Source organism: Pleurodeles waltl, chromosome 8 (genome assembly GCF_031143425.1).
Source record: "Pleurodeles waltl isolate 20211129_DDA chromosome 8, aPleWal1.hap1.20221129, whole genome shotgun sequence".
In the NCBI taxonomy this organism is placed as follows: domain Eukaryota; kingdom Metazoa; phylum Chordata; class Amphibia; order Caudata; family Salamandridae; genus Pleurodeles; species Pleurodeles waltl.
In genome coordinates, this window is record NC_090447.1 from 330,074,647 (window position 1) to 330,102,207 (window position 27,561).

The window sequence follows — 27,561 nt, forward strand, 5'->3', positions numbered from 1 at the left end:
AAGACCCATAAAAGTAGGAGTAAATTTGCCCAACTACCCCAGAAAGACAGTAAAGTCGAGATAGGGGATTCTGCAAAGACAACAACTGACTGCAAAGCACTGAAGACGTATTCCTGGACCTGAGGACCTGCAAAGGAAGGGGACCAAGGTCAAGAGTCACGCAAGTGTCCGGGGGGGCAGGAGCCCACTAAACCCCGGATGAAGGTGCAAAAGGGCTGCCTCCAGGTGGAAGAAGCGAAAGATTCTGCAACAATGGAAGGTACCAGGAACTTCTCCTTTGGTCAGAAGATGTCCCACGGCGTGCTGGAGGATGCAGAGTTGTTCCCACACAGAAAGACCGCAAAAAAGCCCTGATAGCTGCAAGAGTTGTGGTTGAAGGGTTTAGGTGCTGCTTGGGCCCAGAAACGACCAGGAGGTCACCCCTTAGAGGAGGAGACAGAGGGGGCACTCGCATTACAGCGAGCCCACACAGAAGCACCCAAACAGGCATTCAGAAGATCTGAGCACGGCAGTCATCTCAGCACAACAAAAGAGGGTCCCACAAAGTCGGAGTCCAACTCAGCGAGTTGGGCAATGCAGGACGGAGTGCTGGGGACCTGGGCTAGGCTGTGCACAAAGGAAGTCTTGCAAAAGTGCACAGAAGCCCTAGCAGCTGCAGTTCATGCAGTACACAGGATTACTGTCTGGTATAGGGAGGCAAGGACTTACCTCCACCAAATTTGGACGGAAGGGCCACTGGAGTGTTGGGGACACTTGGATCCAGCTCCTGTGTTCCAGGGACCACGCTCGTCAAGATGAGAGGGGACCCAGAGGACCTGTGTTGCAGACGTTTGGTGCCTGCGTTGGCAGGTGCAAGATTCCGTCGACCCACAGGAGATTTCTTCTTGGTTTCCAGTGCAGGGTGATGGCAGTCAGCCCTCAGAGCATGTACCACCAGGAACAGTCGAGAAAGCCAGCAGGATGAGGCGCTACAATGTTGCTGGTAGTCTTCTTGCTACTTTGTTGCGGTTTTGCAGGCGTCCTGGAGCAGTCAGCGGTCGATCCTTGGCAGAAGTCGAAGAGGGAACTGCAGATGAACTCTGGTGAGCTCTTGCATTCGTTATTTATGAGAAACCCACAGGAGAGACCCTAAATAGCCCTCAGAGGAGGATTGGCTCCAGAGAGAGGTAAGCACCTATCAGGAGGGGTCTCTGACGTCACCTGCTGGCACTGGCCAGTCAGAGATCTCTATTGTGCCCTCACACATCGGCATCCAAGATGGCTGAGGTCTGGGACACACTGGAGGAGCTCTGGGCACCTCCCCTGGGGAGGTGCTTGTCAGGGGAGTGGTCACTCCCCTTTCCTTTATCCAGTTTCGTGCCATAGCAGGGCTGGGGGATCCCTGAACCGGTATAGACTGGCTTATGCAAGGAGGGCACCCTCTGTGCCCTTCAAAGCATTTCCAGGGGCCAGGAGAGACTACTCCTCTCAGGCGCTTAACACCTATTTCCAAAGGGAGAGTGTGTAACACCCTCTCTCAGAGGAAATCCTTTGTTCTGCCTTCCTGGGACTGGGCTCACCAGGCCCCAGGGGGGCAGAAACCTGTCTGAGGGTTGGCAGCAGCGGTAGCTGCAGAGAAAACCCCGGAGAGTTAGTTTGGCAGTACCCGGGCTCTATGCTGGAGCCCCGGGGATGCATGGCATTGTCCCCCCAATACCACAGTGGTATTGGGGTGACACTTCCATGATCCTAGACATGTTACATGGCCATGTTCGGAGTTACCATTGTGACACTACATATAGGTATTGACCTATATGTAGTTCACGCGTGTAATGGTGTCCCCACACTCACAAAGTCTGGGGAATTTGCCCTGAACAATGTGGGGGCACCTTGGCTAGTGCAAGGGTGCCCTCACACTAAGTAACTTTACACCTAACCTTCACTAAGTGAGGGTTAGACATATAGGTGACTTATAAGTTACTTAAGTGCAGTGTAAAATGGCTGTGAAATAACGTGGACGTTATTTTACTCAGGCTGAAGTGGCAGTCCTGTGTAAGAACCATCTGAGCTCCCTATTGGTGGAAAACGAAATGTCAGCCCATAGGGATCTCTTGGATCCCTAATACCCCGGGTACCTAGGTACAATATACTAGGGAATTATAAGGGTGTTCCAGTGTGCCAATCAGAATTGGTGAAAAATGGTCACTAGCCTGCAGTGACAATTGTAAAAGCAGAGAGAGCATAAACACTGAGGTTCTGGTTAGCAGAGCCTCAGTGATACAGTGAGGCACCACACAGGGAACACATACAGGGCACACTTTATGAGCACTGGGGTGCTGGCTAGCAGGATCCCAGTGACACAGGCAAAAACAAACATACATATAAGTAAAAAATGGGGGTAACATGCCAGGCAAGATGGTACTTTCGTACACGCCGCGGCGACGGCAGCCAAAAGGCCGTCGCCGCGGGTAACATCCGTCTGCCAGAGTATGACCACAGCTGGATTTCTGCCACAAGAAATGGGGAAATCTGGCTGTGGTCATGCTGGCGGACGATGTTAAGGTGGTGCTGCTACCACCAGCAGCGCCACACCAGTAGACCGCCGCCAGCCGTATTATCAGAAATAATACGGCCTGGCGGTGTTCTGCTGGCAGGCGCTGCTGGCGGTAGCAGCACCCCATCCTGTCCCCTGCCGGAAGATCCCCTGGATCCAGGTAAGTCGGGTTTCCGACAGGGGAGAGGGGCAGGGAGTGCTGTGTGTGTATGTGTGGGGATGTGTGTATGAGTGTGTGTGTGAATGAGAATGTATGTGTAGTGTTGTTTGCGTGTGTGTATGCATGTGTGTGAATGCGTGTAAGTAGGGATATGTAAATGCGTGTCTGCGTGTCTGTGTGAATATGGTGCGGATGTGTGCATTAATCAATGGATGCATGCGTGTATGAATGCGTGTATGCCTGTGTGAGTGGGTGTGTGTATGTGTGGTGTGTGTCTGCGTGTGTATGGGGTTGGGGGATTGGAAGCGGGGAGCGTGGATGGAGGGGGGCATCTTGGGAGTCGTTAGGGGGAGGGGCCTCCTATCAGTGACAAGGAAGGAATTCCCTCTCACTGATAGGGCCTACTGCCATGGTTTTCGTGGCAAAAACCATGGCGGTAGGCAGGGTCAAAATGCCTGAGGCGGGACAATAGCGGCCGCCGGGCTGCAGATTCTTATCTCCAGCGAGGCGGCTGCTACCGCCATGGCGGTTGGAGTGGTACATTGGCCACATTACCACTGACCGCCGGGGTCATAATGACCCCCATAGTTCTTAGAAGCTTAAAGTGCCAACCAGGGATATCTGGTCACGCTAGACTGGGTCAAATCTGTAAAGCCAAGCCGGCTGCGATGGAGTGCGGGTCCGATACAAGGACCAACCTTGTGCAGTTGCAAAAGTAACTTTGGATGGAAGTTGCGTTGACGTTGAAGACCTGATGCGTGGAGCAGAGGAGTTGCTATGCAGGCAATGTGTTGGTTCTGATTGTTTGGTGAATTCTTTGGCAATGCAGGCGAGGTGTCATTGTTGTGCTGCACAGCCGCCGGTGCAAGTTCCTCGAGCAGCAATATGGCGGCGGTGGTTGAGATGTGCCTGATCTAACCGATGCAACAGAGGCGCTGCGTGGCATTTGCCGGTTCAGCACAGGGAAATACATTTCCAAGGGCCCAGGACTGGATTGGCACCACGTGGCAGGTAGGACTCACAGTTGGCAGAGTCCAGGTGCTATTGTAGAGTTTCTGAAAGTCTTTCCTGTCCCTGAGACTTCAGAAGAGGAGGCAAGCAGGCAAGCCCTTGGAGTCACTGTGGGTTCATGTGGTGAAGGTCCAGGCAGAGAGGGCAGAAGGCAGCGGACAGGTCAGCACAGCAGAAAAGCAGTTCTTCCAGAACAGCAGTCCAGCACAGTAGCAGTCCTTGTTGCAACACAGCAGTCCTTCTTCCTGGCAGAGTATACACAGGTTCAGAAGTGTAGTGATTTGGTAGGGTCAGATTGTCATTTCTTATACCCAGTGATGCCTTTGAAATGGGGATGACTTCAAAGGGGAGTCTTTGAAGTCCACAGAGGTCCTCCCTTCCTGCCCTGGCTCCTGGCTCACTACAGTGGGTTAAGCAGTCCTTTGTGTGGGAGCAGGATATTAACCATTCCATTCAGGTGTAAGTGTCAGCTCCTCCCTCCCTAGGACGACCAATCGACATGCAGATGGTCACTCAGTCACACCTACCCTTCTTCTGTGTGAGGCTGTCAAGAGGCAATGCAGGAAACCAGCTGTTACCCCAGCCCAGAAGTGTATTGGAAACAGGCTGCAGGCACACAGGGCTAAGAGCAGAAAAATGCCAACTTTCTATGAGTGGCATTTTCAAAATTGTAATAGTAAATCCGACTTTACCATTAAAGAGGATTTATCATTACAATCCAATAGGTACTAAACATAACTGGTCCACTCCTTCTCAATCAGGACTTACACATTGTTAAATGTAATAAGGAATCCCCAATGTTAACCTATGAGTGTGCTAGGCCTAACAGTAGTGAAAAACGATTTTGGTAGTTTTCACTTCCATGGCATGTAAACCTTAAATGTATATGTCCTACCTTTTAATTACATAGCACACTGCCATATGGGCTACCTATGGCCTACTTTAGGAGTGACTTATATGTAATAAAAGAGGAGTTTAGGGCTTGACAAGGGGTTTTAAATGCCAAATCCACATGGCAGTCAAAGTGCAAACACAGACTCTGAAGTGGCAGGCCTGCAACATGTTCAAATGGCTACTTAAATGGGTGGCACAATCACTTCTGCAGGCCCACTAGTAGCATTTAATTTACAGGCCCTGGGCACATATAGAACACTCTATTAAGGACTTATAAGTAGATGAAATATGCCAATTGTGGATACACCAATGTTACGATATGTAAGGGGAGTGAACACATGCACTTTAGCACTGGTTAGCAGTGGTAAAGTGCCCAGAGTCCTAAAACAGATCCTCAAAAGTGAAGTAAAGCAGGAAAAACATTTGGGGGAAGACCACAGAAAGCCTAACAGGTCTAACACAAATCCAGGGGCAAAAAAGCGACAAAGGCAATCAGGCTACACTCTACCCACACTTGCAGTATTGATCATTAGCTGACAGGGTTCTGGGACGCCAACAGAGCCTGCTTCATCAACTTAAACAGTTTCTGGAAGACAAAACTAATAAGCTGAGCTGGTACAAAAAGTCAGCTATGCCTTTACAAGAGGGTCAGCTAAACCATTACACAAAGGGCCAGCTAGGCCGTTACAGAAGGGGTCAGCTAGGCTGTTACAAAAACACTCAGCTAAGCTAGGCCGTTACAAGAGGGTCAGCTAGACCATTACAAAAAGGGCCAGCCAGGCTGTTACAAAAAAAGTGTCAGCTAGACCATTAGAAAAATGGTCAGGCAGGCTGTTACAGAAAGAGTCACATAGGCTGTAACAAAAAGGATCAGCAAGGCCATTACAAAAAGAGTCAAATATGCTGTTACATAAAGGGTCAAGTAAGCTTTTTCAAAAAGGGTTAGATAAACCATCACAAAAAGGGTCAGATTGGCTGTTACAAAAAGGATCAGATAGGCTGTTACATAAAGGGTTAGCGAGGCGTTTACAAAAAGGGTCAGATACTGCAAGGGAAACTCAGAACCACCTGCGTGTCACGTCAAATGTGACTCAAGAACTGAAAAAAAAAAAAGTTGCATATGTGCTTGATTAGTCAGACGACCTGAAAGTAAATATGCAAATGTAAAAAGATGGTGGCTTGCATGAGCTACATATGTGCAGTGGGCCAGACCCCGGGGGCAGTGGCTGGTTTCCCAATAAATAGGTGCAGAGGCTTATGCTGACCCTGTTCAGAACTGTATAATGATAATCATGGGTGGTTGAAAGAGGATGTCGTAGCCCTAACACTCTAGAAAAGGAACTGCTACTTTGCTCACCATGCTCTGCTAATTACCCCACATATTACATCACACAGGACATCTTCAATAATACCATTGATAACATTGCTGCACATTTGCAATTAAATTATTGATGAGAAAACTGTGCGTGGTGGGTATGCGAGTTGTAGTTACCTTAGGACAGGAGTTATAGTTAGTTGAGATAACTGTAACTATGACTGGTGAATTTCTGTGTTTATTAGAGTTTAAAGCGTTACGTTGTGACTGAACATTTCACCTAACTATAACATTACTTTAACTTTTGTTTTTTCAGTGACTATATATATATATATATATATATATATATATATATTGACATACAAAATACTTTTTGTGATTCAACCCCTTTTAGCTGCCACCTCACAGACCCCAATTTACTGATCCTGAAGGACATTTTTTCCTTTTCCAATACTGTTCATGCATACGGGTTTGAATAAGTATCTATTTGGCGAATTTCTACTGCTCCACCCATCGTGTGTGTTTGCTTCTGTTCTGCATACCTGGAAGATAACATTTGCCAGCTTAGGGCTCCTATCTGTCCGTCAAGGACACCCGCAAGATCTTTCGTGCAGAACATGGGCACTGCACTGCAGCTCAGTCTTAGACACAGTTAAAGAGAGCATTTAAAGGCTGCCCCTCCAACGCCCGCGCCCCCACCCAACCCACACACACAGACACTTTTTGGCATCTGTTCCGCTCTCTCTGTGATGATAACGGCACCGCCCTCTCTGTGAGGTCACGTTGCATGGTCAGACGGACACTCGCTCTTTGTGACGTAACATCCCATCACTCGTTGCCAAGCGCGTTGCCAAGGCAGCCGGAAGCCAAACAACGCGGTCTCCAGGAGCCACCGCGGGAACCGGGAGCCACCAGTACATCAGACAGTGCGAGGACCGGCTTCAGCATGGCACTACCGCTCTTGCCCGGGAACACCTTCAACAAGAATGTGAGTTACAAAACTGGGCATAGCCAGCCCTGACTCCTTGGGTGCGAGTGGAGAGAGGGAGGGGGTTTTACTACAATAGGCGCAGCGGAAACAATAGTACTTGGCGCAATGGTGTTCGTACGCTCATAAGCTACGACAGAGCGGGAAATAATCGCTTTTAAAATTGGTATTTTTCGGAGCTTCAGATGTTTTCTCTTCTTATTAAAGTGTTCAAACTTTTTCTCAATCCCATGAGACAGTTCCTACCGTGCTCTCCCTAAAGACAACACTGGAGGGCGCTTTAAAGCTTGCCCCCTGTTCAAAGCGATCGATTGCCTATAACGGAGGCTATCCGTGCTCCTCCGCATGGGGTATCCGATTCCAGCAACCGGCACTAAGCTGAGTGAATTTTCTGACAAATACATTTCAGGTGTTTTTTCTTGAGACCCTTACAGTTGAGTCCAACGAGTGTAACTCTGATTTATTATATTATTTTATTACACAAGATACACGTCACCAGAGAGGCCCACAGTCTTACAATGCTGCAATGAATTCCAAGGAATTACAATACCATGTGCAAGCTCTAAAATAAATGCAGCCAAACATTTAATGATTCTATCTTAAAAGTACATTATGCGATTCTTGAATGGTTCTGCTCCTGTACCTTAAAAATGTGGCTTTACTCTGCTTTTCCTTTCACTAATCTTGCTCCAGGACATTACCTAACCGCAAGGCAACATCTATTTATATCTTGAAAGCATCATCACTCTACTGTTCTGAACATCGTTCTCTAAACTACTAGAAATATATTAAAGGGAGAGTTGAAATGGGATCACTAAGGGAGTAGTAAACCACTCAAGTGATGTTTATTTTGCTTCTTTGTTAGTAATTGACGAATCATCTGGAGAGATTCAATATTTATTCTCTCCTTGTGACCTCAACCTAAATAACTCGCTTCTAGGAGGAAGTTTATACACGAATTGCGAGCTGGAGAGTTTGTCTTCCAGCATAGAGCCACCAGTTTTGGAGATTTGGGAAAGAAGTGAGCTGTCCTATGTCCTACTGTTTCAAAATCAGTTTAAAAAAAAGAAAAGAAAAATGGAAGACAACATAACATAAGGGTTGGGTGAGCAGTAATTCACACGAACTGTATGAATTACTTCTCACCCAACTGTCACCCAACTGTCAGTATCAGTATCAGCATTATCTGTATTACTCAACATTGTGTAATCAGTTCATCCCCAACACATATTCTCGGTGCTTTACGTTTTAGCCCATGCGATGTAGCCAGTTTTCTGTTTCTGAATCTGTTAAAATATAACGCAAGGTAAACAAAGAGGGGACTCTGGCCCTGATTACGAGTGTAGGTGCTATTATCGCACATGTTAAATAATACCACTGGGTCTGTTATCAGGTGCAATATATAACACCTATTATGAGTTGGTGGGTAATAACAGGCGGAATTTGGTGTTTAACGCACCAAAATCCGCATGACACAGTAAATACTGTATACTTTCCCCCGTTAAATTTTGGCAGGTTTGACCTGTCGAAATTTAATGAAGGCTGAGATATTTAACGTATCGGATAATAATCGGATGCATTAAATACTACCTATTCATAGTTTCAACCCGTGCATAAATAGGGGTTTTCGCATGGGTCGGAATATAACAGCTAACTAGTAATTGGGGCCTCTGTTATATTTATCAAACTGTAACAGTCAATAATAGATGCTCCTGATCTGGGAAAAGACAAAAGTCCTGCCTTTCTATGTTCCGTCTCAAAGAGTAAATGGGTGAGGGCTTGTTAGGGACAAGGCTGAGGCTTTCATGGTGATGTTGTAGCACTTTCCCAACCAACTACCAATGCAGCTGTTAGTAGGTACAATTTATTCACATGAGATGCAGTGAGCCACATGCCAGAATGTTATCATGACACAGTCAAAATAGGGCACATTATACTGATAACCAGCAGCATCCAGCAATTCAATGCCTCGTTGATCACATGGTAGCCGATTTGGTGCAAAGCCAAATTGGGCTTTCATTTTGGTTCCATCCTATAATTCGTCCTCTTTTTACATTCCACATTAATGTTGCTGGGACAATGGTACTCCATTTTGAATGTTACCAACTAAAATGAAACCATTTAGCTCACTGTGATGTGAGTTGCGGGCATCTACCCACTTTGAAGATTGCTAAATAACTGTCAATTGGGTAAAATGTCACATATTAAATCTCCAGCGTTCTTTGGTTTAAGGAAGGAAATGAATAGTTCTTGAGACATTAATCAGTAGTGCAGATAGACCTAATGTTTTCGAAAGGAATGAGTTGTCTCTGTGGAAGCAATCCCGATGTATTTCGTAGGATGTATAGGAATTTGTGTCCTGCTCTGACAGCTTGGAGCTATGCATGCTAAATTAAAAGTCCTACAAAATCAAGCCCACATGGGCTTCTGGGTACATTTAATTCTATGTTTCCTCTGTAACTTTAAGGCCTATCATGCATGATAGACCTAAGGTACATAGTCCCAGTGTGATGCCAATGCATGGGCAGAGTTGAATTCTTCTCCAGTTTAGGAGTCTCTTTGGCCTGATCTCATATTTGTTTGTAATGTCCTGTGGAAAGGAAAAATCACACATGACCAAGAATAAACCTCTTCCTCAAGTCCTTTCGCCAACAAGGGCTTGAATTATGAAGGCATAACCTCACCTTTTACATGCATGTATCACACAGAATAAAATTAATTTGAAATGCTTCCCTGACATGAGTAGAGGTATCAGTAGGAACTCTTACATTTTCTGGATAGAAATAGGCGAGTAAGTAATATTGATGTGGCAAGGACAATTTATTGCGGATCCGTGGGTGGGAGGAGGTTGTGATGGGGAAAATGTGCATTTTCTACCATAGCTCCCATAAGAATGTTTGCTCACAATTACAGCAACAACCACTGAACGAAATTACATGAAACATGACATGAAGCTTTACTATAAACTATTCGAATTTTAGTGTAAATCCATGCACCAGTTTTATGATGATATTTGTGTTACAAAAAGATGTTGGGTTGCCTTTGAGGGGATAATCAGTAAGGGACCTTTGTGCATTATATCCATTAATTTTTAAATCTGGATCAAAGGGTTTGACAAATGAATCTCATTGAATGTGGGAGCGTGTTTTCACTTAGTCAGTTGCAGGATACGCAGGTCCTTGGACGATTCAAGAGCCCAGGCAATCTGATTGGCTGTCAATAACTGAAACATGTTGTTACAGTGGCCATTACAGGGTTCTAGGTGCTGAAGCCTGTGTCCTGACAAAACGTTTGAGAAGAGGTAAAAGGAGGTCGATACTGCCCACACAATTAACAGAAAAACATTTACATAACTGGACTAATGGACCCTGCATCAATTCTGCAGGTACATGAAGCACATTTAAAAAAAAACATTTTTGAATTTTTTTGCCGGCCCTCCCACCCTCATAAAAAATAATAGTGCTAGTATACATGGTCAAAGACATTGCCGTGTGAAATTTCGGACCCGGGTACTGGAGCAGACTATGCAGTGCCAAAGACCAAGATTTTCATTTTTGTTACATAAACTTGTTTACACCAAGCTAAAGTTTCTAATTTTCTGAAAATGTTAACTTTTTTTTTGTAACTGACAGTTTTTCATTGTTGGTAAAGAAACGAACCCCTTTCTTCCTTCCCATCATCAAGAAGGGTTGACAGCCCTTCAACTGCTTTAATTCTAACATTGCTCTCCGGAAGTTAACTGGTAAAGATTTATTTTAATTTAATACGCTTTTTCAACATTGTTTTAAAATTCTGACTCCCTAACCCAGTTTACAACACGAAGTTGTCCAAAGATTCCTCAACTTCTTTTGATTCTTATGAAATGGAAGCTGTATTTCTTTGTCAGATTATTCAGGATTATTTAGGATTAACCTTCCTACAACAACTGGACTTTGAACTATTCTCCATGGATGGCGTCTGATACAACAGGCCTTCAACTAATGTATTTTAGAACCTACAATTAAGAGTGGTTCATTGAAGAGGCTTCCGATTATTTATGCAAGTTCATTTTAGAGTTGTTCAGAAGTTGGGAATCTACCTACAATTGGTGTTTGCTGTTTTCAACTGCCTTGAAGGTCTGTTACCCTATTAGAGGCTGGGAAGACCACTTGGTTTCCGACGGCTGAGACTTAACTAGCTCTTCTGTCAGAAAGTCTTTTGCTGGAGGACAAAATGGCAAAAGCTACCATGTGGAAAACCCTTCTTTCACTTTCACGACCACTACAACACATATGGTGGTTACATACAGGATACAAAAGAAGCAATGACCCCATGCACTTCCTTGTCCTCATATTGACGGAAGCACATTTTGCAAATAACTTCATGCTGACACGTGGTAACCTTTAAATATAGTGGGCGGACGTCTGGTAAGGCAGAGGCGGAGTCGGACTGGCCTGTAGGACAATCTGTCAATGCCCGATGGGCTGCTCTGACTGATGAATCTATGGGCCTGTTCTATGGTATGGTGGGCTCTTTTGTTCTGTTGATTTCTCTGAAATTACCACAAGCATTGCCTGCAGCAAACATAATTGCATGCAGTCTCCCATACTTTGCAAAACACTTATGCAGCGTGTCATTACAAGTTAAAAAATGTACTGATTTGCATATGTGAGCCACCTTTATTTAGCTATCCAATTCGCTATTGGGGGCCATTTTTAATTTGGTGCCTGAGCCTATTTCTGTCCTAGTCTGACCCTGGGCAGAACTGGACCTCATCCTCCTATGCAGCTTGACAGGGGGCTCCTCAAGCACTACAACAGCCAATAAACATAATCCTATTGCCTGGTAGACCAGTCACAAAAGCAAGGGTCTCCAACAGGCAGACTGTGAGCCCCCAATAGCTCCCAGGCAGCCACTGAGTAGCTTACAGATGATAAATGCCTGTCTTGTGGCTCGAAAATATATAGCGGCCTGTTTGACAAGGCAGCTGTTTAAAATACTGAACAGGTTTCTGTGAGGGTTTGAAAATGGATAGCGGAGGAAGGTGCAGCCTAGCCTCTTCTGAAAAATTATTTATTTACTTTATTTCTCTTTTTTGCCCCTCCTTCCTTCTCTTTTCTTTTTCCTTGTTTTCATGTCTTTCTCTCTTTTATCAATTTCATTTGTCCCCTCTTACTCCCTATATTTTTACACTACTTCTTTCTTTCCCTGATTCTTTTTCTTTCCCTCCTTTGTTGTCCACATTTTTCAGTTTCTTTCACTTTCTTTCTTCCTGTCTTTATTTTACTCTTGCTATTTTTCTCATCTGTTTTTTTTTTTATTTCTATCTCAACTTTTCTCCATTTCCCCATTCCTTGTTTCTTTCTTCCCATTATTTCTCCTCTTTTTTATGTTTCTTTATTTTTCTCTCTAATTCTTTAGTCTTCTCCTTTCTTTTCTACTTGTCTTAATAATTTACTCCTTTGTTCTTTCATTCTTTCTTATTTACCTCCTTTTTCTATTTTCCCGTCCTCTCCTTTCTTGATTTCTCTCCTTTTGTACTTTATTTTGTCCTGTCTTTCTTTCTCTAATTTAATCTGTTTGTTCTTTTCTCTGTTCCCTTTTCCCTCCTTTTTTCAGTCTTATCTTCTTTCTGTCTTCATCTTTCCTTCTCACCTATTTTTTCTGCCTTTCTCTTTTTCTTTGTAAATTTATTTATTGTACCTTTTCCTTTCTTTTTTCATCCACGGTTGTTCTTTTCTCTATGTTTCCCCTTTGAGTTCTTCTTAATTTATGTTTTCTTCCCTTTCTACCCCTTGTTTCCTCTCATTGTTCATTTCCCTGCTTTCCATCCTTTTCTCATTCTTTTTTCTTTCTCTTACTTTCCTTTTCTTATTTTTCTGTTATACTCTTCCTTTCTTTTTCAACTAATTGCTTTTGTCACTGTTTCTTTCTTCCTCACATTTAATTGTTTCATTCTACTGTTTTCTTTTTATTTCATTTACTTCTTAATTTCTCTTTCTTCCTTCATCTCCTTTCTCTGTTTTTGTTTTTCCCTACGAATTTCTCTCCTTTTATTTGTTCCCTTTCTTTTCCTATCTTTCTTTGCTTCTTTTCTTCCTATTTTGCTTTAATTCTCTCTTGCCTTTTTACTCTCATGTTCTCTGTCTTTCTTTCTCTGTCCTTTTCTCATTTTGACTGTCTCAAGAGTAAAAGGACAAATCTCATCGTTAAGGGCCCCACCTGAAAGCATTTTGTGATAAAGCTCCTGTGCCATTAATGCGTTATACTCTAATTGATTAAGTTATTTGACCTCTCTGTACATTTCTCGTATTGCTACAATTAAGCAGTTCCTCCTGATGGTTTCCAATAATCAGACGTAGCACTCAATATGGGCAAGGTTAGAGACCCCTGCACTAATGAATAAAAATGTCTATCCCATCAACTAACTTACCTTGCCCCTACTCATTCTTACTACCAATGACTATTTAGCTTGAATGTTCGGCTCAAGTCCAAACTTAGCTCAGTTACTAGTGAGTAATAATCACTTTTAAATGGGTGCCCTAGAATGGAAAAATGCATTTTTAAGTATTATCTAGCAAACAAGCTAAAATATGGCAAGAAAGAGGTACCTCCAGGTACAGTTGAATATTGTCCCGGAAAATTAGCCAGCACGTTCCCAAGTGGAGTGACTAAGTAATATCTGACACTGTGCAGACAAAGCAGATCCTCTAATATCCATCACTGTGGAAGGCATCCAGGTTGTAGAATTTTGTCACACGACCATCATGCTTCATGATTTTGTTTCACCAATTTCTGGTCTTGGTAGCGCCTTAGCAATCCCACATACGTCCGCCTAGGTGGAACTGAGCTTTTTTCTAGCTTTTTATTGATATTTATCAGTGCAAGCTCAGAGAAGCAGGAGGCTCCACCAAATCATTGGCGTTGGTAGTGGAGAGAAACGTGGAAAAGAAGCACCTGATGATTAGCCACCTTCACCAGCAATTCCCTTGATCATAGTGACATGGTGCACACAGATTCTTGAGGCCGTCGCCAGATGTTCTGTCCTGTGCTTATAGAACTGTAAAATCCTGCACCATCAGTAAACCACACTAACACCCAGGACGTCATTAAAAAGTTGTCAGAAGTACTGGAATAGGGGCAGACTTGCCATGTTCAAATTTCACCAGGTAATCCCAAATCAAATTTGCACAGGGAAAAGTGTTTGGAAATAGGGAAAGTTTGCAAAGTACATTATCTTTTATTCCAATCATGAAAACTTAGAATCGAGCTGCAATTTCATCCAGTCGAAAACTGCAAAGTGCGTTATCGCTATTTCTTCTGAAGAGGAATTACCGGATGGTAACACTGGCCTTCTAGTAATAAGGACCTCAGTCTGTATACTGCATTGCTGAGCACACTTGCAGATTCCAGACAGATTAATTACTTTCTGCACTGACCGTGGCCCGGCCAGGTGTCACTCATTAAGGGTTAAAGTAATGCAAACCTAGTAGCTTTATCATATTTGCCACACCAAATTGAATAGTACCTCTCCCTAGGAGAAACCTGCTTGAGGATATGCATGAGGGACCAGGCAGGGATCGTTCCATTAGACACCAGGGAGTTAAATGGGGGAGCAACCCCCAGACATGGGCAACTGTCATCCCCACCCATCGCGGTCCTCAACAATCGTTCTGCCCATCCAGGGGTGGGCTGATTGGAGGAGGTGTTACCCCTGATCTGCCACTTAAAGGGGTCAAGAAGCCTACTAAACAGGAGGGCTTTTGGTTAAAAAAGGATTATTTAGTTGCAACAAAGGCTCCACTAACAAGAGCGAATATTGCAGAATAAGCTGCTACATACAGCCACTCATTTACCTTCTGTTTTTGAGGATATCCCTTTATGCCTGTGCTATTAAGGGTGGCATGCTCTATTAAAGCAACATAGGATGTGTTTTTGATAGTTGTAGCTTTGTCCCGGATACGGGTATTTGTAGCACTTCACATAAGCAAAACAGCTTAATCCTTGATTCTTCTGCCAAAGACCACCCTACACTCATTCTCTCGTCCTATCTAAGTACTTGTGTTACTGATGCATGGAAAGGGAATGTGATGAGCAGGCAGTAACCGATGAAGTGTGTCACACAGAATGGCTAGGAATCATTTTTGCTTTACAGGCCTGCTGACCGTGTCACATGCACTGTTTAAATAGAACTGAAGCAGTAGGTGGTAACATTTTATTTATTTAAATTACGATTGCCTCTGATTCGAATAGATGCTGTTGCAACTCCTCCTTGCGTTTAGTGTGCCTCTCAGAGAATCCGGCAAGGGGATCAATCAGTGCTGAATTTGTGCCGGTGGTTGCTGGTGCTCGGCACCTGCACTTAATTGTTAACTTATGACAGTCATGGACAGACATGGTGGCTCTACCTGTCTTTGTATGGAGCACATTAGTTTAACAATTAAATAGACACTTAAAATAGGAGTCTAGAGCTTTCATGCCATTCTTACTGCTTTGGGTAGCCTGTAATTGTTTAAACTGTAACATTTATAGCAGTGTGGTGTTTAGTGTGTAGGGTTCACACTGGCCTTTGGCGGTGATGTTAGTTCCTGTCTGTAATGTAACCTACAATGCCCCTCTAGTTAATACTGTGGGCCCTGGCACCTGCTTATTTACAAATGAAGCGATTGAGCCATTAATAAAGCAATATGAGCAAAAAGGGGTGCTATTGGTCATGACTGAGTTGTAATGAGCAATTAAAGCAATGCATCACGTGTTTTATGGACAGGTTTGTTGTGAAGTCTAGAAGAATGCCTATTTTGTTCCAGTCCACCAACCAAAAACCAAACCCTGCCAATATCTTGACGATTATTCGGTGTACAAAGGACCATTATACAAGCGTGGAGACAAGGTGGCAAGCTCTGCCCATGGGCATCAATTCACCACAATACCCGGGGTAGCGGAAGCGACATCACAAGCCATACTATTTGACTTTTACTCTCTTTCACATAACACACTCTCACCCGCAAACACGCACACAACATATTTTTAAAAGCATTTTTTACTTACCTTACCTGCCAGATAGGTACATGTTCCAGCTAATTGTACTCCGATTTTATCACACAAATAGTGAATAATATTCTCTATTTGGGTAGTAAAAAATTGACAGAAAACCAGGAAAGTGGGTCCTCACCAAAGTCGATGAGGACGAGCTTCCTGTTTTTCAGGCACTCATTTTGCCAACTCTGAGGCCAGGGGTCCCAAAGGCAGTGCCAGGGTCGCTAGGGCCAAGCCAGGAATCACAGCTGCGACCTCTAAATGACGCCCATGGCTCTGCCGCTCACTCTCCGAAAGGCACGGGCTTCGACAGAGAGACGGTGGGGACGGATTAGCGAGAGAGAGAGAAAGTGTGACAGAGACACAGCGACATCTGTTTTATGCTTTTCTGTAGACATTTTACATTGAAAAAATATATATTTTGGTAAAAGTTGTCGTATTGTGCAAACTTTATGGTTTTGCGCACAGCTAAGTTTGCAATAAAGTGTCACTGTGGTGTCACACGTTACAACAGGGTCATGCCAGACATAAGCACGCAGTAAACTTTGAAATGCCCCACCAAAGCAAACTGGGACACTTTCTCTGCTTGATATCCAATGTACCATGAAATCTGCGGGCTTCTCTTAGAGGGCATGCCTTCGACTCTGGGGTGAACTAACGCACATGCGCAAAACAATGTATGCATGGAAAAGCGAAACTGAGTGAACATATTGCTGTGTGTTTCATGCTTTCTACATTCAGTAATAATACAAGTGTATTTAAAACATATTTTGTGTTACCATTGAAAATGTTTAACTCTGTTTCCAGCTAGGAAAAGAAAAATTCCACAAATCCCAGCATTTTGGCTACTGCAATCAGGTTTCTTTGTTGGTGGGTGCTGAAAAGCCTGGAATAGGTGGCGAACCATTACTGGGTCAGAATCTGAAGCCCAAATACAGCGTGTACCCCAGAGGAATTGGCAGCGATGCTCCATCCTGGGTAGCGTTTGATAAACAGGTATGTCACTTATTATCCTCGCATAAACATTTTCTGACTGGACAAGGCTGTGATGTTGAGATCCCAACCCATGTGTACAAACTTGTCCCCGTGAATGAGAACAGTCTTTGTTTGCATACAGGCCAACATTTGAGAACAGCCAAGATGGGTACTCAGAAAATAATCAGGGGAAATTAATTCCCTCATTAATTTACATTGAAGTAGGGGAAAAGCAAAGTGCTAAAAATCGGGTCTTTCGCCTAAGTCTGAATTATTGACACGCATATACTAGCATTTAAAATAACACTTTACACTTTTTTCCTGTTTTTTTTTATCGTATCAATGGGAAAGTCAACGTCATTTCAGATTTTGGCTCCAATTTTTCAATTTTTTAAAATGTTCTTTTGTAATTTTAAATATTTACAAATAAAACTTTTGACAGAAAATTCACCTCCTCTGCAGTAACGTCACGCCTGCGTGAAGTGCGTCAGACATTAAAGGGCAATGGCCTAATTCTACTGTTGCGCTCGGTAGTTTCATAAACTAGTACTTCTACACTGACACCTAGAGGTTGCTTTAAGAATGACATTTGGCTAAAGTGACTTTCTGCTTTCTCCTAGTCACTAACAGAACAGCAAAATAACTATGAGTTGATAAGTAGCAATCCATAGAGAGAAAATCGTCTCTTAAATAAACTAAATCGGATCCCAAGCATGTGCTTATCTTCATATCTTTCACTAGTCTGGATCTATTTTTTGTCATTCATTATTGCCCACATTACCCATTTCGATGCAACTGTATTATTTGCTTTGTCTGTTCTTATAATTGCATGAGCAGTAAAGCGCTGTTTCATCACCCAGGATGTGTACATCATCAGATGTGTGCAAGCATTAGACCCAGTAAACACAGGTATGGAAATACCGGGCTCCTCAGAATGCCCTGGAACGGATATGCTGTGGGGCACTTGTAATGAGGCACACAGGACCTGATTCGGAAAGGTAAACTTGCACATTTGTGTGAGTATACTATTTATTTGCGATTCACAAACTACAATTTAATATTAAGGTTACAACTGCGAAGGCTCTGCAGTCGGTGCAGTGAACTCCGCCCATAAAAGGATAGGCCTGCCCTGTCTTTTTATGTGCAGAGTTCTCCGCCCCGACTGCAGATTCTCAAGGCCGTAAACGTACTATTAATTCGTAGTTTCTGAATAGCAAAAAAAAAAAACTCATACATATGTAAGCTTATCTTTGCGAATCAGGCCCTTAGTGCATTCGCATTACCCCTGGGCCCCTCCAGTCCTCGTCCCATTCATTACTAATGGATATGACTATGTCCAATGACAGAAAAAAAGAATCTAAGGAGTGCTGAACCTACCCCACCCCCGCCCCTGGAGTGCATAATGTGTACTTACTCAGCATTCCTTCTGTTCTGGGACGACAGAATGAACGTCTGGACTGGAGGGAGCTGCTCCTGCTGGTCTGGTGTGGCTTCTCATGTGTCTTAGTATTCCCTTTTGTCTTGATTGACGGAATTTCTCCATGGCTGCACCTCTCTGTCTGCAGGAATTGTGGACTGTCTGCAGGAATTGTGGAGAGGTGCAGGGATGTGTGGACAGGCGGCGCTGGTCAGGCCTTCTGTGCCAGTCCGAAGGCCACGTCTTCCTCTGGGGCGCCAACGCTTTTCTGGACATCTCCTGGGCTGTGTGATGGCGGGGGGAGGGGGGGGTGGGGGGGTGGCGGGCTGCGCGGTAAGCATCGCCTGACTTCAGGCTGAGATGAAACCCATCAGTGTGCAGGCGGGAAAGTGCTTCAGTCCGCGCCTACTGCTGTTGATGCTGTTTTTTGGCTTTTTCTCATTTCCCTGACTCATCAAATTGCGGGGCGAGGGGCGGGGGGGGGGGGGGGGGGGGGAAGGTAAGTACTGCATAGCGGAGTTAGTGCATGTGCCTGTTTTCCTTCATTGCTGACATTTTGTACTCCCTGTGACCTGCTTTTCTCGTTGGGTTCTCTCTTGTAGGGTGCCTGTTGCTACTATGGGGAAGCACCCCCATAAGAGAAAACACATGGAGCCTCAGTCTTCGGTTTCTACTTCTCCCTCCTCTGATTCTCCTTCTCCTCGTTCACAGCAGAGGAAAGAGGATGATGAGGCCCGGCTTAAGCCCCTGATTCGAGAGACCCTTCTTGAGATGAGGGATGTTGACAGGCCTAAGGGGACCGTACCTGTAGGGGCATCTTCATCTTCAGAATCTGAGGGGGAGGAAGTGTTGCTGAGGAGCAGAAGGAGAAATACATTTCTAAGGATCTGACCTTATTCGTCATGTTAAGGCGAGTACGGGTTTTCCGGAGAAGGAAGTGCTGTATACTTCTTCTGGGTCCCTACTGCGCCAATTTCAGCGTGCCACTCCTGTAGCTGTGCCTGTCCTCCCATGCATTCAGGAGGCCCTTAAGTGACAGTGGAAGGATCTGGATAACATTGTGATGCCCGCTTTATGGAGAAATTGTATCCCTCGCAGATTATGATGAAAGATTTGTTGGACTCCATTCCCGTTCATTCCTTGAGCCTGTCATGACATGATCTGTTAGCACAGGTGGTTAGAGTGTGGTGCTAACAAGGTCACAGGTTTAATCCTTGTACAAAACAATTCTTAGTAGTGATTTCAAGTTTTCTTCCCTCCCAGGAGCTCTCTTTCACTCGGGGGGCATTTCTTCAAGTGTGCAGGAGGCTTTTTGTTCCTTTCCTGGATGTTTGCTTCCTGGCACAATGCTCAGGTGCCTCAGTTTTGTGCTCCCTCCCAGCAGGAGGGAGCCTGCGGGGAGAATGCTCTGATGGTACCTTGGCCAGATCGTCGGTTTTATGCCTTCCTGCTGGTTGCTCTTGTACCCAGGTTTCTGGCCCAATTGAGAAGGGAGTCCAGGGTGGTGATTCTAGTTGTGCTGTTTTGGCCTTGATTGTCCTGGTTCCCGACTCTTCTGCTGATGGCAATTCAGGGTCTTTGGATGGTTCCTTGCTTTCCATCCCCTCTGTGATCTGTTCCTCCTCTGGATCTCTGTCACCTTTGGCTGTTGGTTTGGAAGTTGGGAGGTGGGGATTGCAGCCTAAGGGTCTCCCACGCAACTTACCTGCGGCCATCCAGCAATCAGGGAAACCTGCAACTTTGAAGTCTTATGGTAGGCACTGGGGATATTTTCAGAAACAGTGTGCTCCTGGGGAATTGTGTCGTTTGCATTGTTGCTTGTTAGATGTCCTGCAATTCTTGTGGGAATAATTTGAGAAGCATCTCTCTGTGTCCACTCTGCGGGACCAATGGGCGGCTTTTAACGTCTTCCACTCTCCTTGGGGAAATTTAGTGGATGTAGATGATCTGGTGTCTCATCTACTGCACAGTTTTTCTCTCTCCTGTCCAGTGGTATATTATCCTTCTTAGGAATTGCTATTGGTCTTAAAGGCGTTGGTGTCTGAGTTGTTTGAACTTATGGAGCTGTAGGATATTAAGTTTGTCACTTTCAAGGTGATTTTCCTGGTTGCCATTATGTCTGCTGGACAGATTAGGTAGTTGAGCGCCCTCATGGCTCGCAAGCCCTTTTTGTTCTTTTCAGCTGATGTGGTGGTGTTGAGATTGGATTCCACTTTTTTCTTGAAGATGGCATCCCAGTTTCATTGTTCCTAGGAGATGGACTTGCAGGCGTTGTTGCCCAGCTTAGGTGATGTGGGTAGACCTGGATTGGTAATTGTTAAATGTAGTGTGTGCATTGTGGCTTTATCTGGACTGGACCAGTCCACTCCGGAAGTCTGATTCCCTGTTTGTGTTGTTTGGGGCCTCTTCTAAGGGTGAGAATGCTACTTTGTCTATCAGCAGGTGGCTTAAACAAGTGATTGAACTGGCCTATTCTGATGGATACAACTACCTGTGGATTCCTCACCTAATGAATACTCCCATGGCGCCAGCATTCGACGGAAATCTTCTTCCTAGTCTCTGCACGTCGACGAGGACGTCACTCTAGCCCACGCGACGCCGTCTGACGTCATACAGGCAATAAGAGGTCCTCGACGACGTGCCGACGTCAGTTCCCTTTTTTCCGTGCATTCGAAACGGTTATCTTCGAGGGAGCAACTGTTACTTTCGTGGTTACAGTGTATTTTTTGCTGCGTAGTCCTTCGCTGCAGTAATAATGTTGCAGAGAAAGTCGGGTTTTAAGCCTTGTCGTGAGTGTGGGGGCAAGATGTCAGTTACGGATCCTCACTCCGACTGTCTTTGGTGTTTAAGCTCCGACCACGACGTCTCGACTTGCTATTCATGCCAGCACATGAATCCAAAGGCCCTCAAGGAACGTGAGGCGAAGTTGTTTATGGCGAAGTCGAAGAAAGAAAAACATCATAAGAAGTCTTCTTCGCCAAGGCATCGGCGTCATTGAGACTCCCGGCGCCGTAGAGAATCACGGCGCCATTCGAGCAAGGAGGCTCGTTCCAGGTCTTCGGATCGGCGCCGGAGGACTTGGGAGGTCAGTCCCACGGTCACGCCGCATCCATCGACGCCGTTGCCCTCTCCGGCGTCACCGACTTCACCTGGACAGGCGTCAGTGATTGAAGTGGTGCAGCCTCTGGTGTTGTCCCCGGCGTCGCAGACGTCGAGGCCGGTGTCGGGGTCGCCTTCGATACAGGCACCCCAGTATCCGGCTTTTCCCACCCCTGGAGCCGATAGTACCGCATTCCTAAATGCGATGTATACCATCTTCCAACAGATGGCTCCAGGGGGTGCTCCGGCTGGCCCTTTGGCCTTTTCATTGGGTGATCCTGCGCCTCTACGGCCGGCACCCTTTATGCCCTTTCTCCCTTTTGGGAACGTGGGCTCGGCGCCGGTGTCGGCGCCGGTGGCCGCTCCGGTGGCTTCGGAGGGATTGGCCCCGGAGATTTCCATCCCGTCGACGTCGGGATTTCGTCCTGTGACTCCGGTGGGTCCATCTGCTCCGAGTGCTCTTTCATCGGCGCCGAAGTTACCTGTGGCGCCGGACGCGGCGTCGGTGGCTTCTGAAGATCGGCGCCGATCTTCGGCTTCGGCAGAGGGATTGTCGACTCCGCGTATCGAGCAGAGGCTTCATTCGAGGAGACGTGCTCTCCGTTTATTAGAGGAGCAGGAGTACCAACGAGTCCTGGAAGAAGGAGAACTAGAGGACTCGGGTGATGGACTGCATGGTCTAGATACAGCCAGTGGGCTGGACACTTCCCCTGAGTGGGATCTTTCGTCTCCAGGGGAATACACGGAGGAGGCTGCTTCCTTTCACGCAGTGGTACGGAAGGCAGCTAGTTTTCTGGACCTGCCTTTGCCGGTGGCAGAGACAAAACAGAACCTTCTGACAGAGGTGCTTCATCCGGCCTCAGCTGCGGCAGAGCCTCTATTGCCCTTTAATGACGCTTTGCTGGATCCGGTGCTAGAGGTGTGGAAGAGACCAGTATCTTCCCCAGCGGTTCATAGAGCCGTAGCCAGGAGGTATCGAGCTGCACCAACTGACCCTGGCTTTCTTTCTAGGCACCCTACACCGGAGAGCTTGGTGGTGCAGGCCTCCTGTTCATCCAAATCAGCGCCTGGTTCTTTCCCGACGGTGCCTGGGGACAGAGACTCGAAGAAACTGGATGCGCAGTCCAAGAAAATATTTTCGTCCTGCAGTCTGGCGTTGAAGGCCACCAACGCAACTTGTATCCTGGGGAGATATATTCATGCTCTTATGGATGACATTTCCTCATCATTTACGGAGCTTCCCCAGGGTCTTTTGGATGTTGTTTCAGATGCCCAGGCTGCTGCGACCCAGATTATTCAGTCTGGGCTGGACACGACCGACTCGGTGGCCAGAGCAATGGGCACGACTGTGGTGGCAAGGAGGCAGGCCTGGCTCCGTAATTCGGGGTTTTCTGCAGATGTGCAGTCAACCCTATTGGATCTCCCTTTTGATGGGGACAAGCTGTTTGGCGCCAAGGCAGATTCGGCCTTGGAACGTTTTAAGGAGAGCAGGGCCACAGCCAAATCGCTAGGACTCCAAGCTCCTTCTTCCTCTACCTCTTCCAGGATTTTCAGGAGGTTTCGGGGATTTGGGCGTGGCTCTTCCTCCTCTTCCTTTCGGGGGAGATTCCAGCAACCTACCTCTTCCCATCCCTATAGATCTTTCAGAGGGAGAGGGAGGGCCCGCACCAGAGGAGCCTCTCAGCAGCACTCTGCCTCTTCCTCGTCCTCTGGAGGGGTGCAGCAGGGAAAGCAGCCTTAGGCTTCCACCATTTCCCACTCACTCCTCTCCTGTAGGGGGAAGATTACAGCATTTTCTCCGCAAGTGGAAGACTATTACGACGGACACTTGGGTTCTCAGTATTGTGGGAAAAGGCTACACCCTTCCTTTTCGGGAGTTCCCGCCCCTCATCCCGCCCCGCCAGTCTTATTGTTCAGAAGAACACCTCCTGTTGCTAGAACAGGAGGTACAAGTCCTCCTTTCAAAGGGCGCGGTAGAGTTGGTCCCAGAGCAGGAAAGGGGTCGAGGTTGTTACTCAAGGTATTTCCTGATTCCCAAGAAGGATGGTCGGTTGAGACCAATCCTGGACCTGAGGATCTTGAATTGGTTCCTCAAACAGGAAAAGTTCAAGATGCTGACCCTAGCTCAGGTGCTTTTGGCGTTGAACAAGGAAGATTGGATGGTGTCTGTCGACTTGCAGGATGCTTACTTTCATATCCCGATACTCAAGTCACACAGGAAGTATCTCCGGTTTATGGTGGGATCGCAGCACTATCAGTTTGCGGTCCTTCCGTTTGGTCTTACTTCAGCACCTCGAGTCTTCACGAAGGTGATGTCGGTGGTTGCGGCAGAGCTCAGAAGGAAAGGGATAGCAGTATTCCCTTACTTGGACGACTGGTTGATCAAAGCAAAGTCGCCGGAGCTTGTGTCGCATCATCTGCAGTCAACGACTCAGTTGTTGTTCGACCTGGGTTTTTCGGTGAACGAGCCCAAATCTCACCTGGAGCCCTCTCAGCGCCTCCTGTTCATAGGGGCAGTACTGGATACAACATTGAGTCGAGCCTTTCCTCCGCCTCAGCGGATTCAAGATATTCAGGAATTGGTTCCAATGTTTCGAAATGGAGCGGTAGTTCCAGTCCTCAAGGTCCTTCGTCTGCTCGGTCTGTTTGCCTCCTGCATTCTGTTGGTCACGCATGCTCGCTGGCACATGAGGGCTCTTCAGTGGTGCCTCCGAAGGCAGTGGTCTCAACACAAAGGAGATCTAGAAGGTGCTGTCAAGATCTCCAGAGATGCTGCTGTGGACTTGAAGTGGTGGATTGCGAGCAACAATCTTTCACAAGGAAAGCCGTTCGCGCAGTCGCCACCAGTGGCCACGGTCATAACGGATGCTTCCACTCTAGGGTGGGGAGCTCATCTGGGGGATCTGGAGATCAAAGGCCTTTGGTCTCCAGAGGAGCAGATGTTTCATATCAATCTGTTAGAGTTACGGGCTGTACGTCTGGCTCTCAAGGCCTTCCTCCCTTCCCTTCGTGGTCAGTCGGTACAGGTCCTGACGGACAATACTACCACGATGTGGTACATAAACAAACAGGGAGGAGTAGGGTCGTACCTTCTCTGCAGAGAAGCTCTTCGACTATGGTCCTGGGCAAAGGACCATCAGATTTGCTTGGTAGCAAATCATCTGGCCGGGGTCTTGAATGTACGTGCGGATGGTCTCAGTCGCCAATTCTCGGCAGACCACGAGTGGCGTCTCCATCCAGATCAAGCCCGTTTGATCTTCCAAAGGTGGGGGTTTCCTCGGGTAGATCTGTTTGCCACTCTGGAGAACGCTCATTGTCCGTTATTCTGCAGCCTCCAGTATCCGATGCAGGGAGCGTTAGGGGACGCGTTTCAAATAACCTGGTGCGGCCAGTTGCTTTACGCGTTTCCTCCCATACCCTTGATTCCTCGAGTATTGAGGAAGATTCGCCAAGACCGAGCGCTAGTCATCTTAATAGCTCCGGATTGGCCAAGGAGGGTGTGGTACTACGACCTTCTCCAACTCTCAATGTGCCCTCCGCTCTGTCTCCCTTTCAGGGCAGACCTCCTCTCGCAGTCGCAGGGGCAGGTTTTACACCCCAACCTCCAGAGTCTGCACCTACATGCCTGGAGATTGAACGGGGCAACCTGAGTTCCTTCTCTCTCCCGCCTGATGTAGTGGATGTTATATTAGCGGCCAGGCGACACTCCACTAAATCTATCTACGCTAATAGGTGGTCTAAATTTGTTGCGTGGTGTGGAGAGAGGCATATTGATCCCTTACATGCTCATCTATCGGACGTTTTGTCTTTTGCTCTCTCTCTAGCGCAGAAAGGTTGTGCAGTGGCTACCATTAAGGGTTATTTGTCGGCCTTGTCAGCCTTCATTTGTCTTCCAGACCAACCATCGTTATTTAAATCCCCTATTGTTATCAGATTCTTGAAAGGTCTTCTAAATAAATATCCTCCAAAACCATTCGTTATGCCGCAATGGGATTTGTCCTTGGTCCTGACTTTCCTTATGGGGTCCCCTTTTGAGCCTATGCATTCTTGCCCCTTAAGGTATTTGGTTATAAAAACAGTTTTCCTAGTAGCTATAACATCTGCAAGGAGAGTGAGTGAGTTGCAGGCCTTATCGGTAAAGCCCCCTTATACAACTGTTTATGGGGATAAGGTGGTGTTGAGGACCAAGGCTGCTTTCCTCCCGAAGGTTGTTTCACCCTTCCATTTGGCTCAGACAATTACTTTGTCCACGTTCTATCCTCCGCCTCATCCTTCTAAAGAGGAAGAAAGACTGCACTGTCTGGACCCAAAGAGGGCGTTGAGCTTCTTTATTGATAGAACAAAGGATTTCAGGCTGGAGGATCAGCTGTTCATCGGGTACGTGGGCAAGAGGAGAGGAAAGGCAGTCCACAAGAGAACACTCTCCAGGTGGGTGGTTCTTTGCATTAAAATCTGTTACTCTTTGGCAAAGAAGGACCCTCCTGAGGGCATTAGAGCTCATTCCACCAGAGCTAAGTCGGCCACTTCGGCCTTGGCCAGGGGTGTTCCTGTGGTTGACATCTGCAAGGCCGCAACTTGGTCGTCCCTTCACACTTTTGCAAAACATTACTGTTTGGACTCTGAGGTCAGAAGGGACGGCCATTTTGCACGGTCAGTGCTGCAGGATTTCTTGGTTTGACCATTTAGGCACCCGCCACCGGGCGTGGTACTGCTTCGGGACTCTATTCATTAGGTGAGGAATCCACAGGTAGTTGTATCCATCAGAAGAACGAGTTACTTACCTTCGGTAACGACTTTTCTGGTGGATACATTAGCTACCTGTGGATTCCTCACGGTCCCACCCGCCTCCCCGTTGCCTTTCTGGTCTTACCAAGTAATCCTTGAGTGCGCTCCTCTTGGTCTTCAAGGTTGCAATAGACGTTGTATATATGGATACTTGTGTATATTATCTGTATATATATATATATATATATATGTATATATCTTTGTGTATATACATGATTTGCATATATTGGTTCGTTATATTAAATTTACAGCTATTCATTGCAATATTGTGTATTTTACAAGGTTATGGGATGTTGCCTTGCTCTTTCATTGCATTGGGTGGTTGTTCTCATGCACGTAAAAAATGTTGGTACTGACGTCGGCACGTCGTCGAGGACCTCTTATTGCCTGTATGACGTCAGACGGCGTCGCGTGGGCTAGAGTGACGTCCTCGTCGACGTGCAGAGACTAGGAAGAAGATTTCCGTCGAATGCTGGCGCCATGGGAGTATTCATTAGGTGAGGAATCCACAGGTAGCTAATGTATCCACCAGAAAAGTCGTTACCGAAGGTAAGTAACTCGTTCTTCTGTATCTGGGGTCCCTCCTCGAGCAGGGGTGCTGTGTCGATCTAATCCCCAAGAAATTGTGAATTTTGTTCATAGTTTTTTCAAGCAAAACTGAGTGTTCACAACTGTTCCTCATCCTGTGTGGTTTAACTTGTAATTAGTGTAGTTAGGTGTGGGGACATTAGCTGAAATCTCCAGGTCATACCACTCAGTGTTGAGAATGCTATTCACAGAATTTTAATGTCGGTAACCTTTTTAAAAAAAAAACATGTTATTAACTTTTTTTTCGTCAAGTACGTGAGGGCATCACAGCTTTCCACTGGCAAGTAAGTAACAGTATATGTAGCAGCATAAGCAATCAACGTCAGTACATAGTACAAGCAGCACTTGCAGTAACAAAGTCTTCTCCCATGCTCCCACCAGGTAGGAAGAACCTCTTATCTCAGACACTATCTAGGGGACGCCCACAATGGACGATAGTCGTCCAAGGTCTATCTGGAATCGACTCCAGAAAAATCCCCTGCGCCTCCGCCCATCCATTCCATATTTTGTGATACTTCTTGGGACATCCCCTCGCTATACTGTATATATGAGCCTTTCCAGCCCCATGCAGAAATCCATACCTCAAGCCCATCCCTCGACCAAAGGAGCCTGTACATCTTTCCATGCCTTTGCGATATCTCTCTTGGCGAGTGCCAGGTCCAACCACAGAAGCGTTTTTTGATTTCTCTTGCCTTCTAGCCCCTGGGAGACATGTAAAAGGATCAGTTTGGGGTCCCTTGGAATACCCCTGCCCAAAACCTCCCCCAGCCTCCCGAGGACT

General features: G+C 46.2%; 1 protein-coding gene and 1 long non-coding RNA gene across 2 annotated transcripts in view; one reads left to right on the top strand and one right to left on the bottom strand.

The window, feature by feature from the left end:
• Positions 1–18,578, bottom strand: part of LOC138249940 (uncharacterized) — a 104,543-nt gene extending 85,965 nt beyond the window's left edge. Inside the window, exon 1 of the long non-coding RNA XR_011194868.1 lies at positions 18,306–18,578. This is a non-coding gene — a long non-coding RNA (uncharacterized lncRNA). The remainder of the gene's footprint in view (positions 1–18,305) is intronic.
• The window catches only part of EFHC2 (EF-hand domain containing 2), a 234,049-nt gene continuing 213,266 nt past the window's right edge, over positions 6,779–27,561 (top strand). The window contains exons 1-2 of the mRNA XM_069204192.1: positions 6,779–6,901; positions 16,724–16,912. Coding sequence (XP_069060293.1) covers positions 6,860–6,901; positions 16,724–16,912 — 231 coding nt within the window. The 5' untranslated portion in view covers positions 6,779–6,859. The remainder of the gene's footprint in view (positions 6,902–16,723; positions 16,913–27,561) is intronic.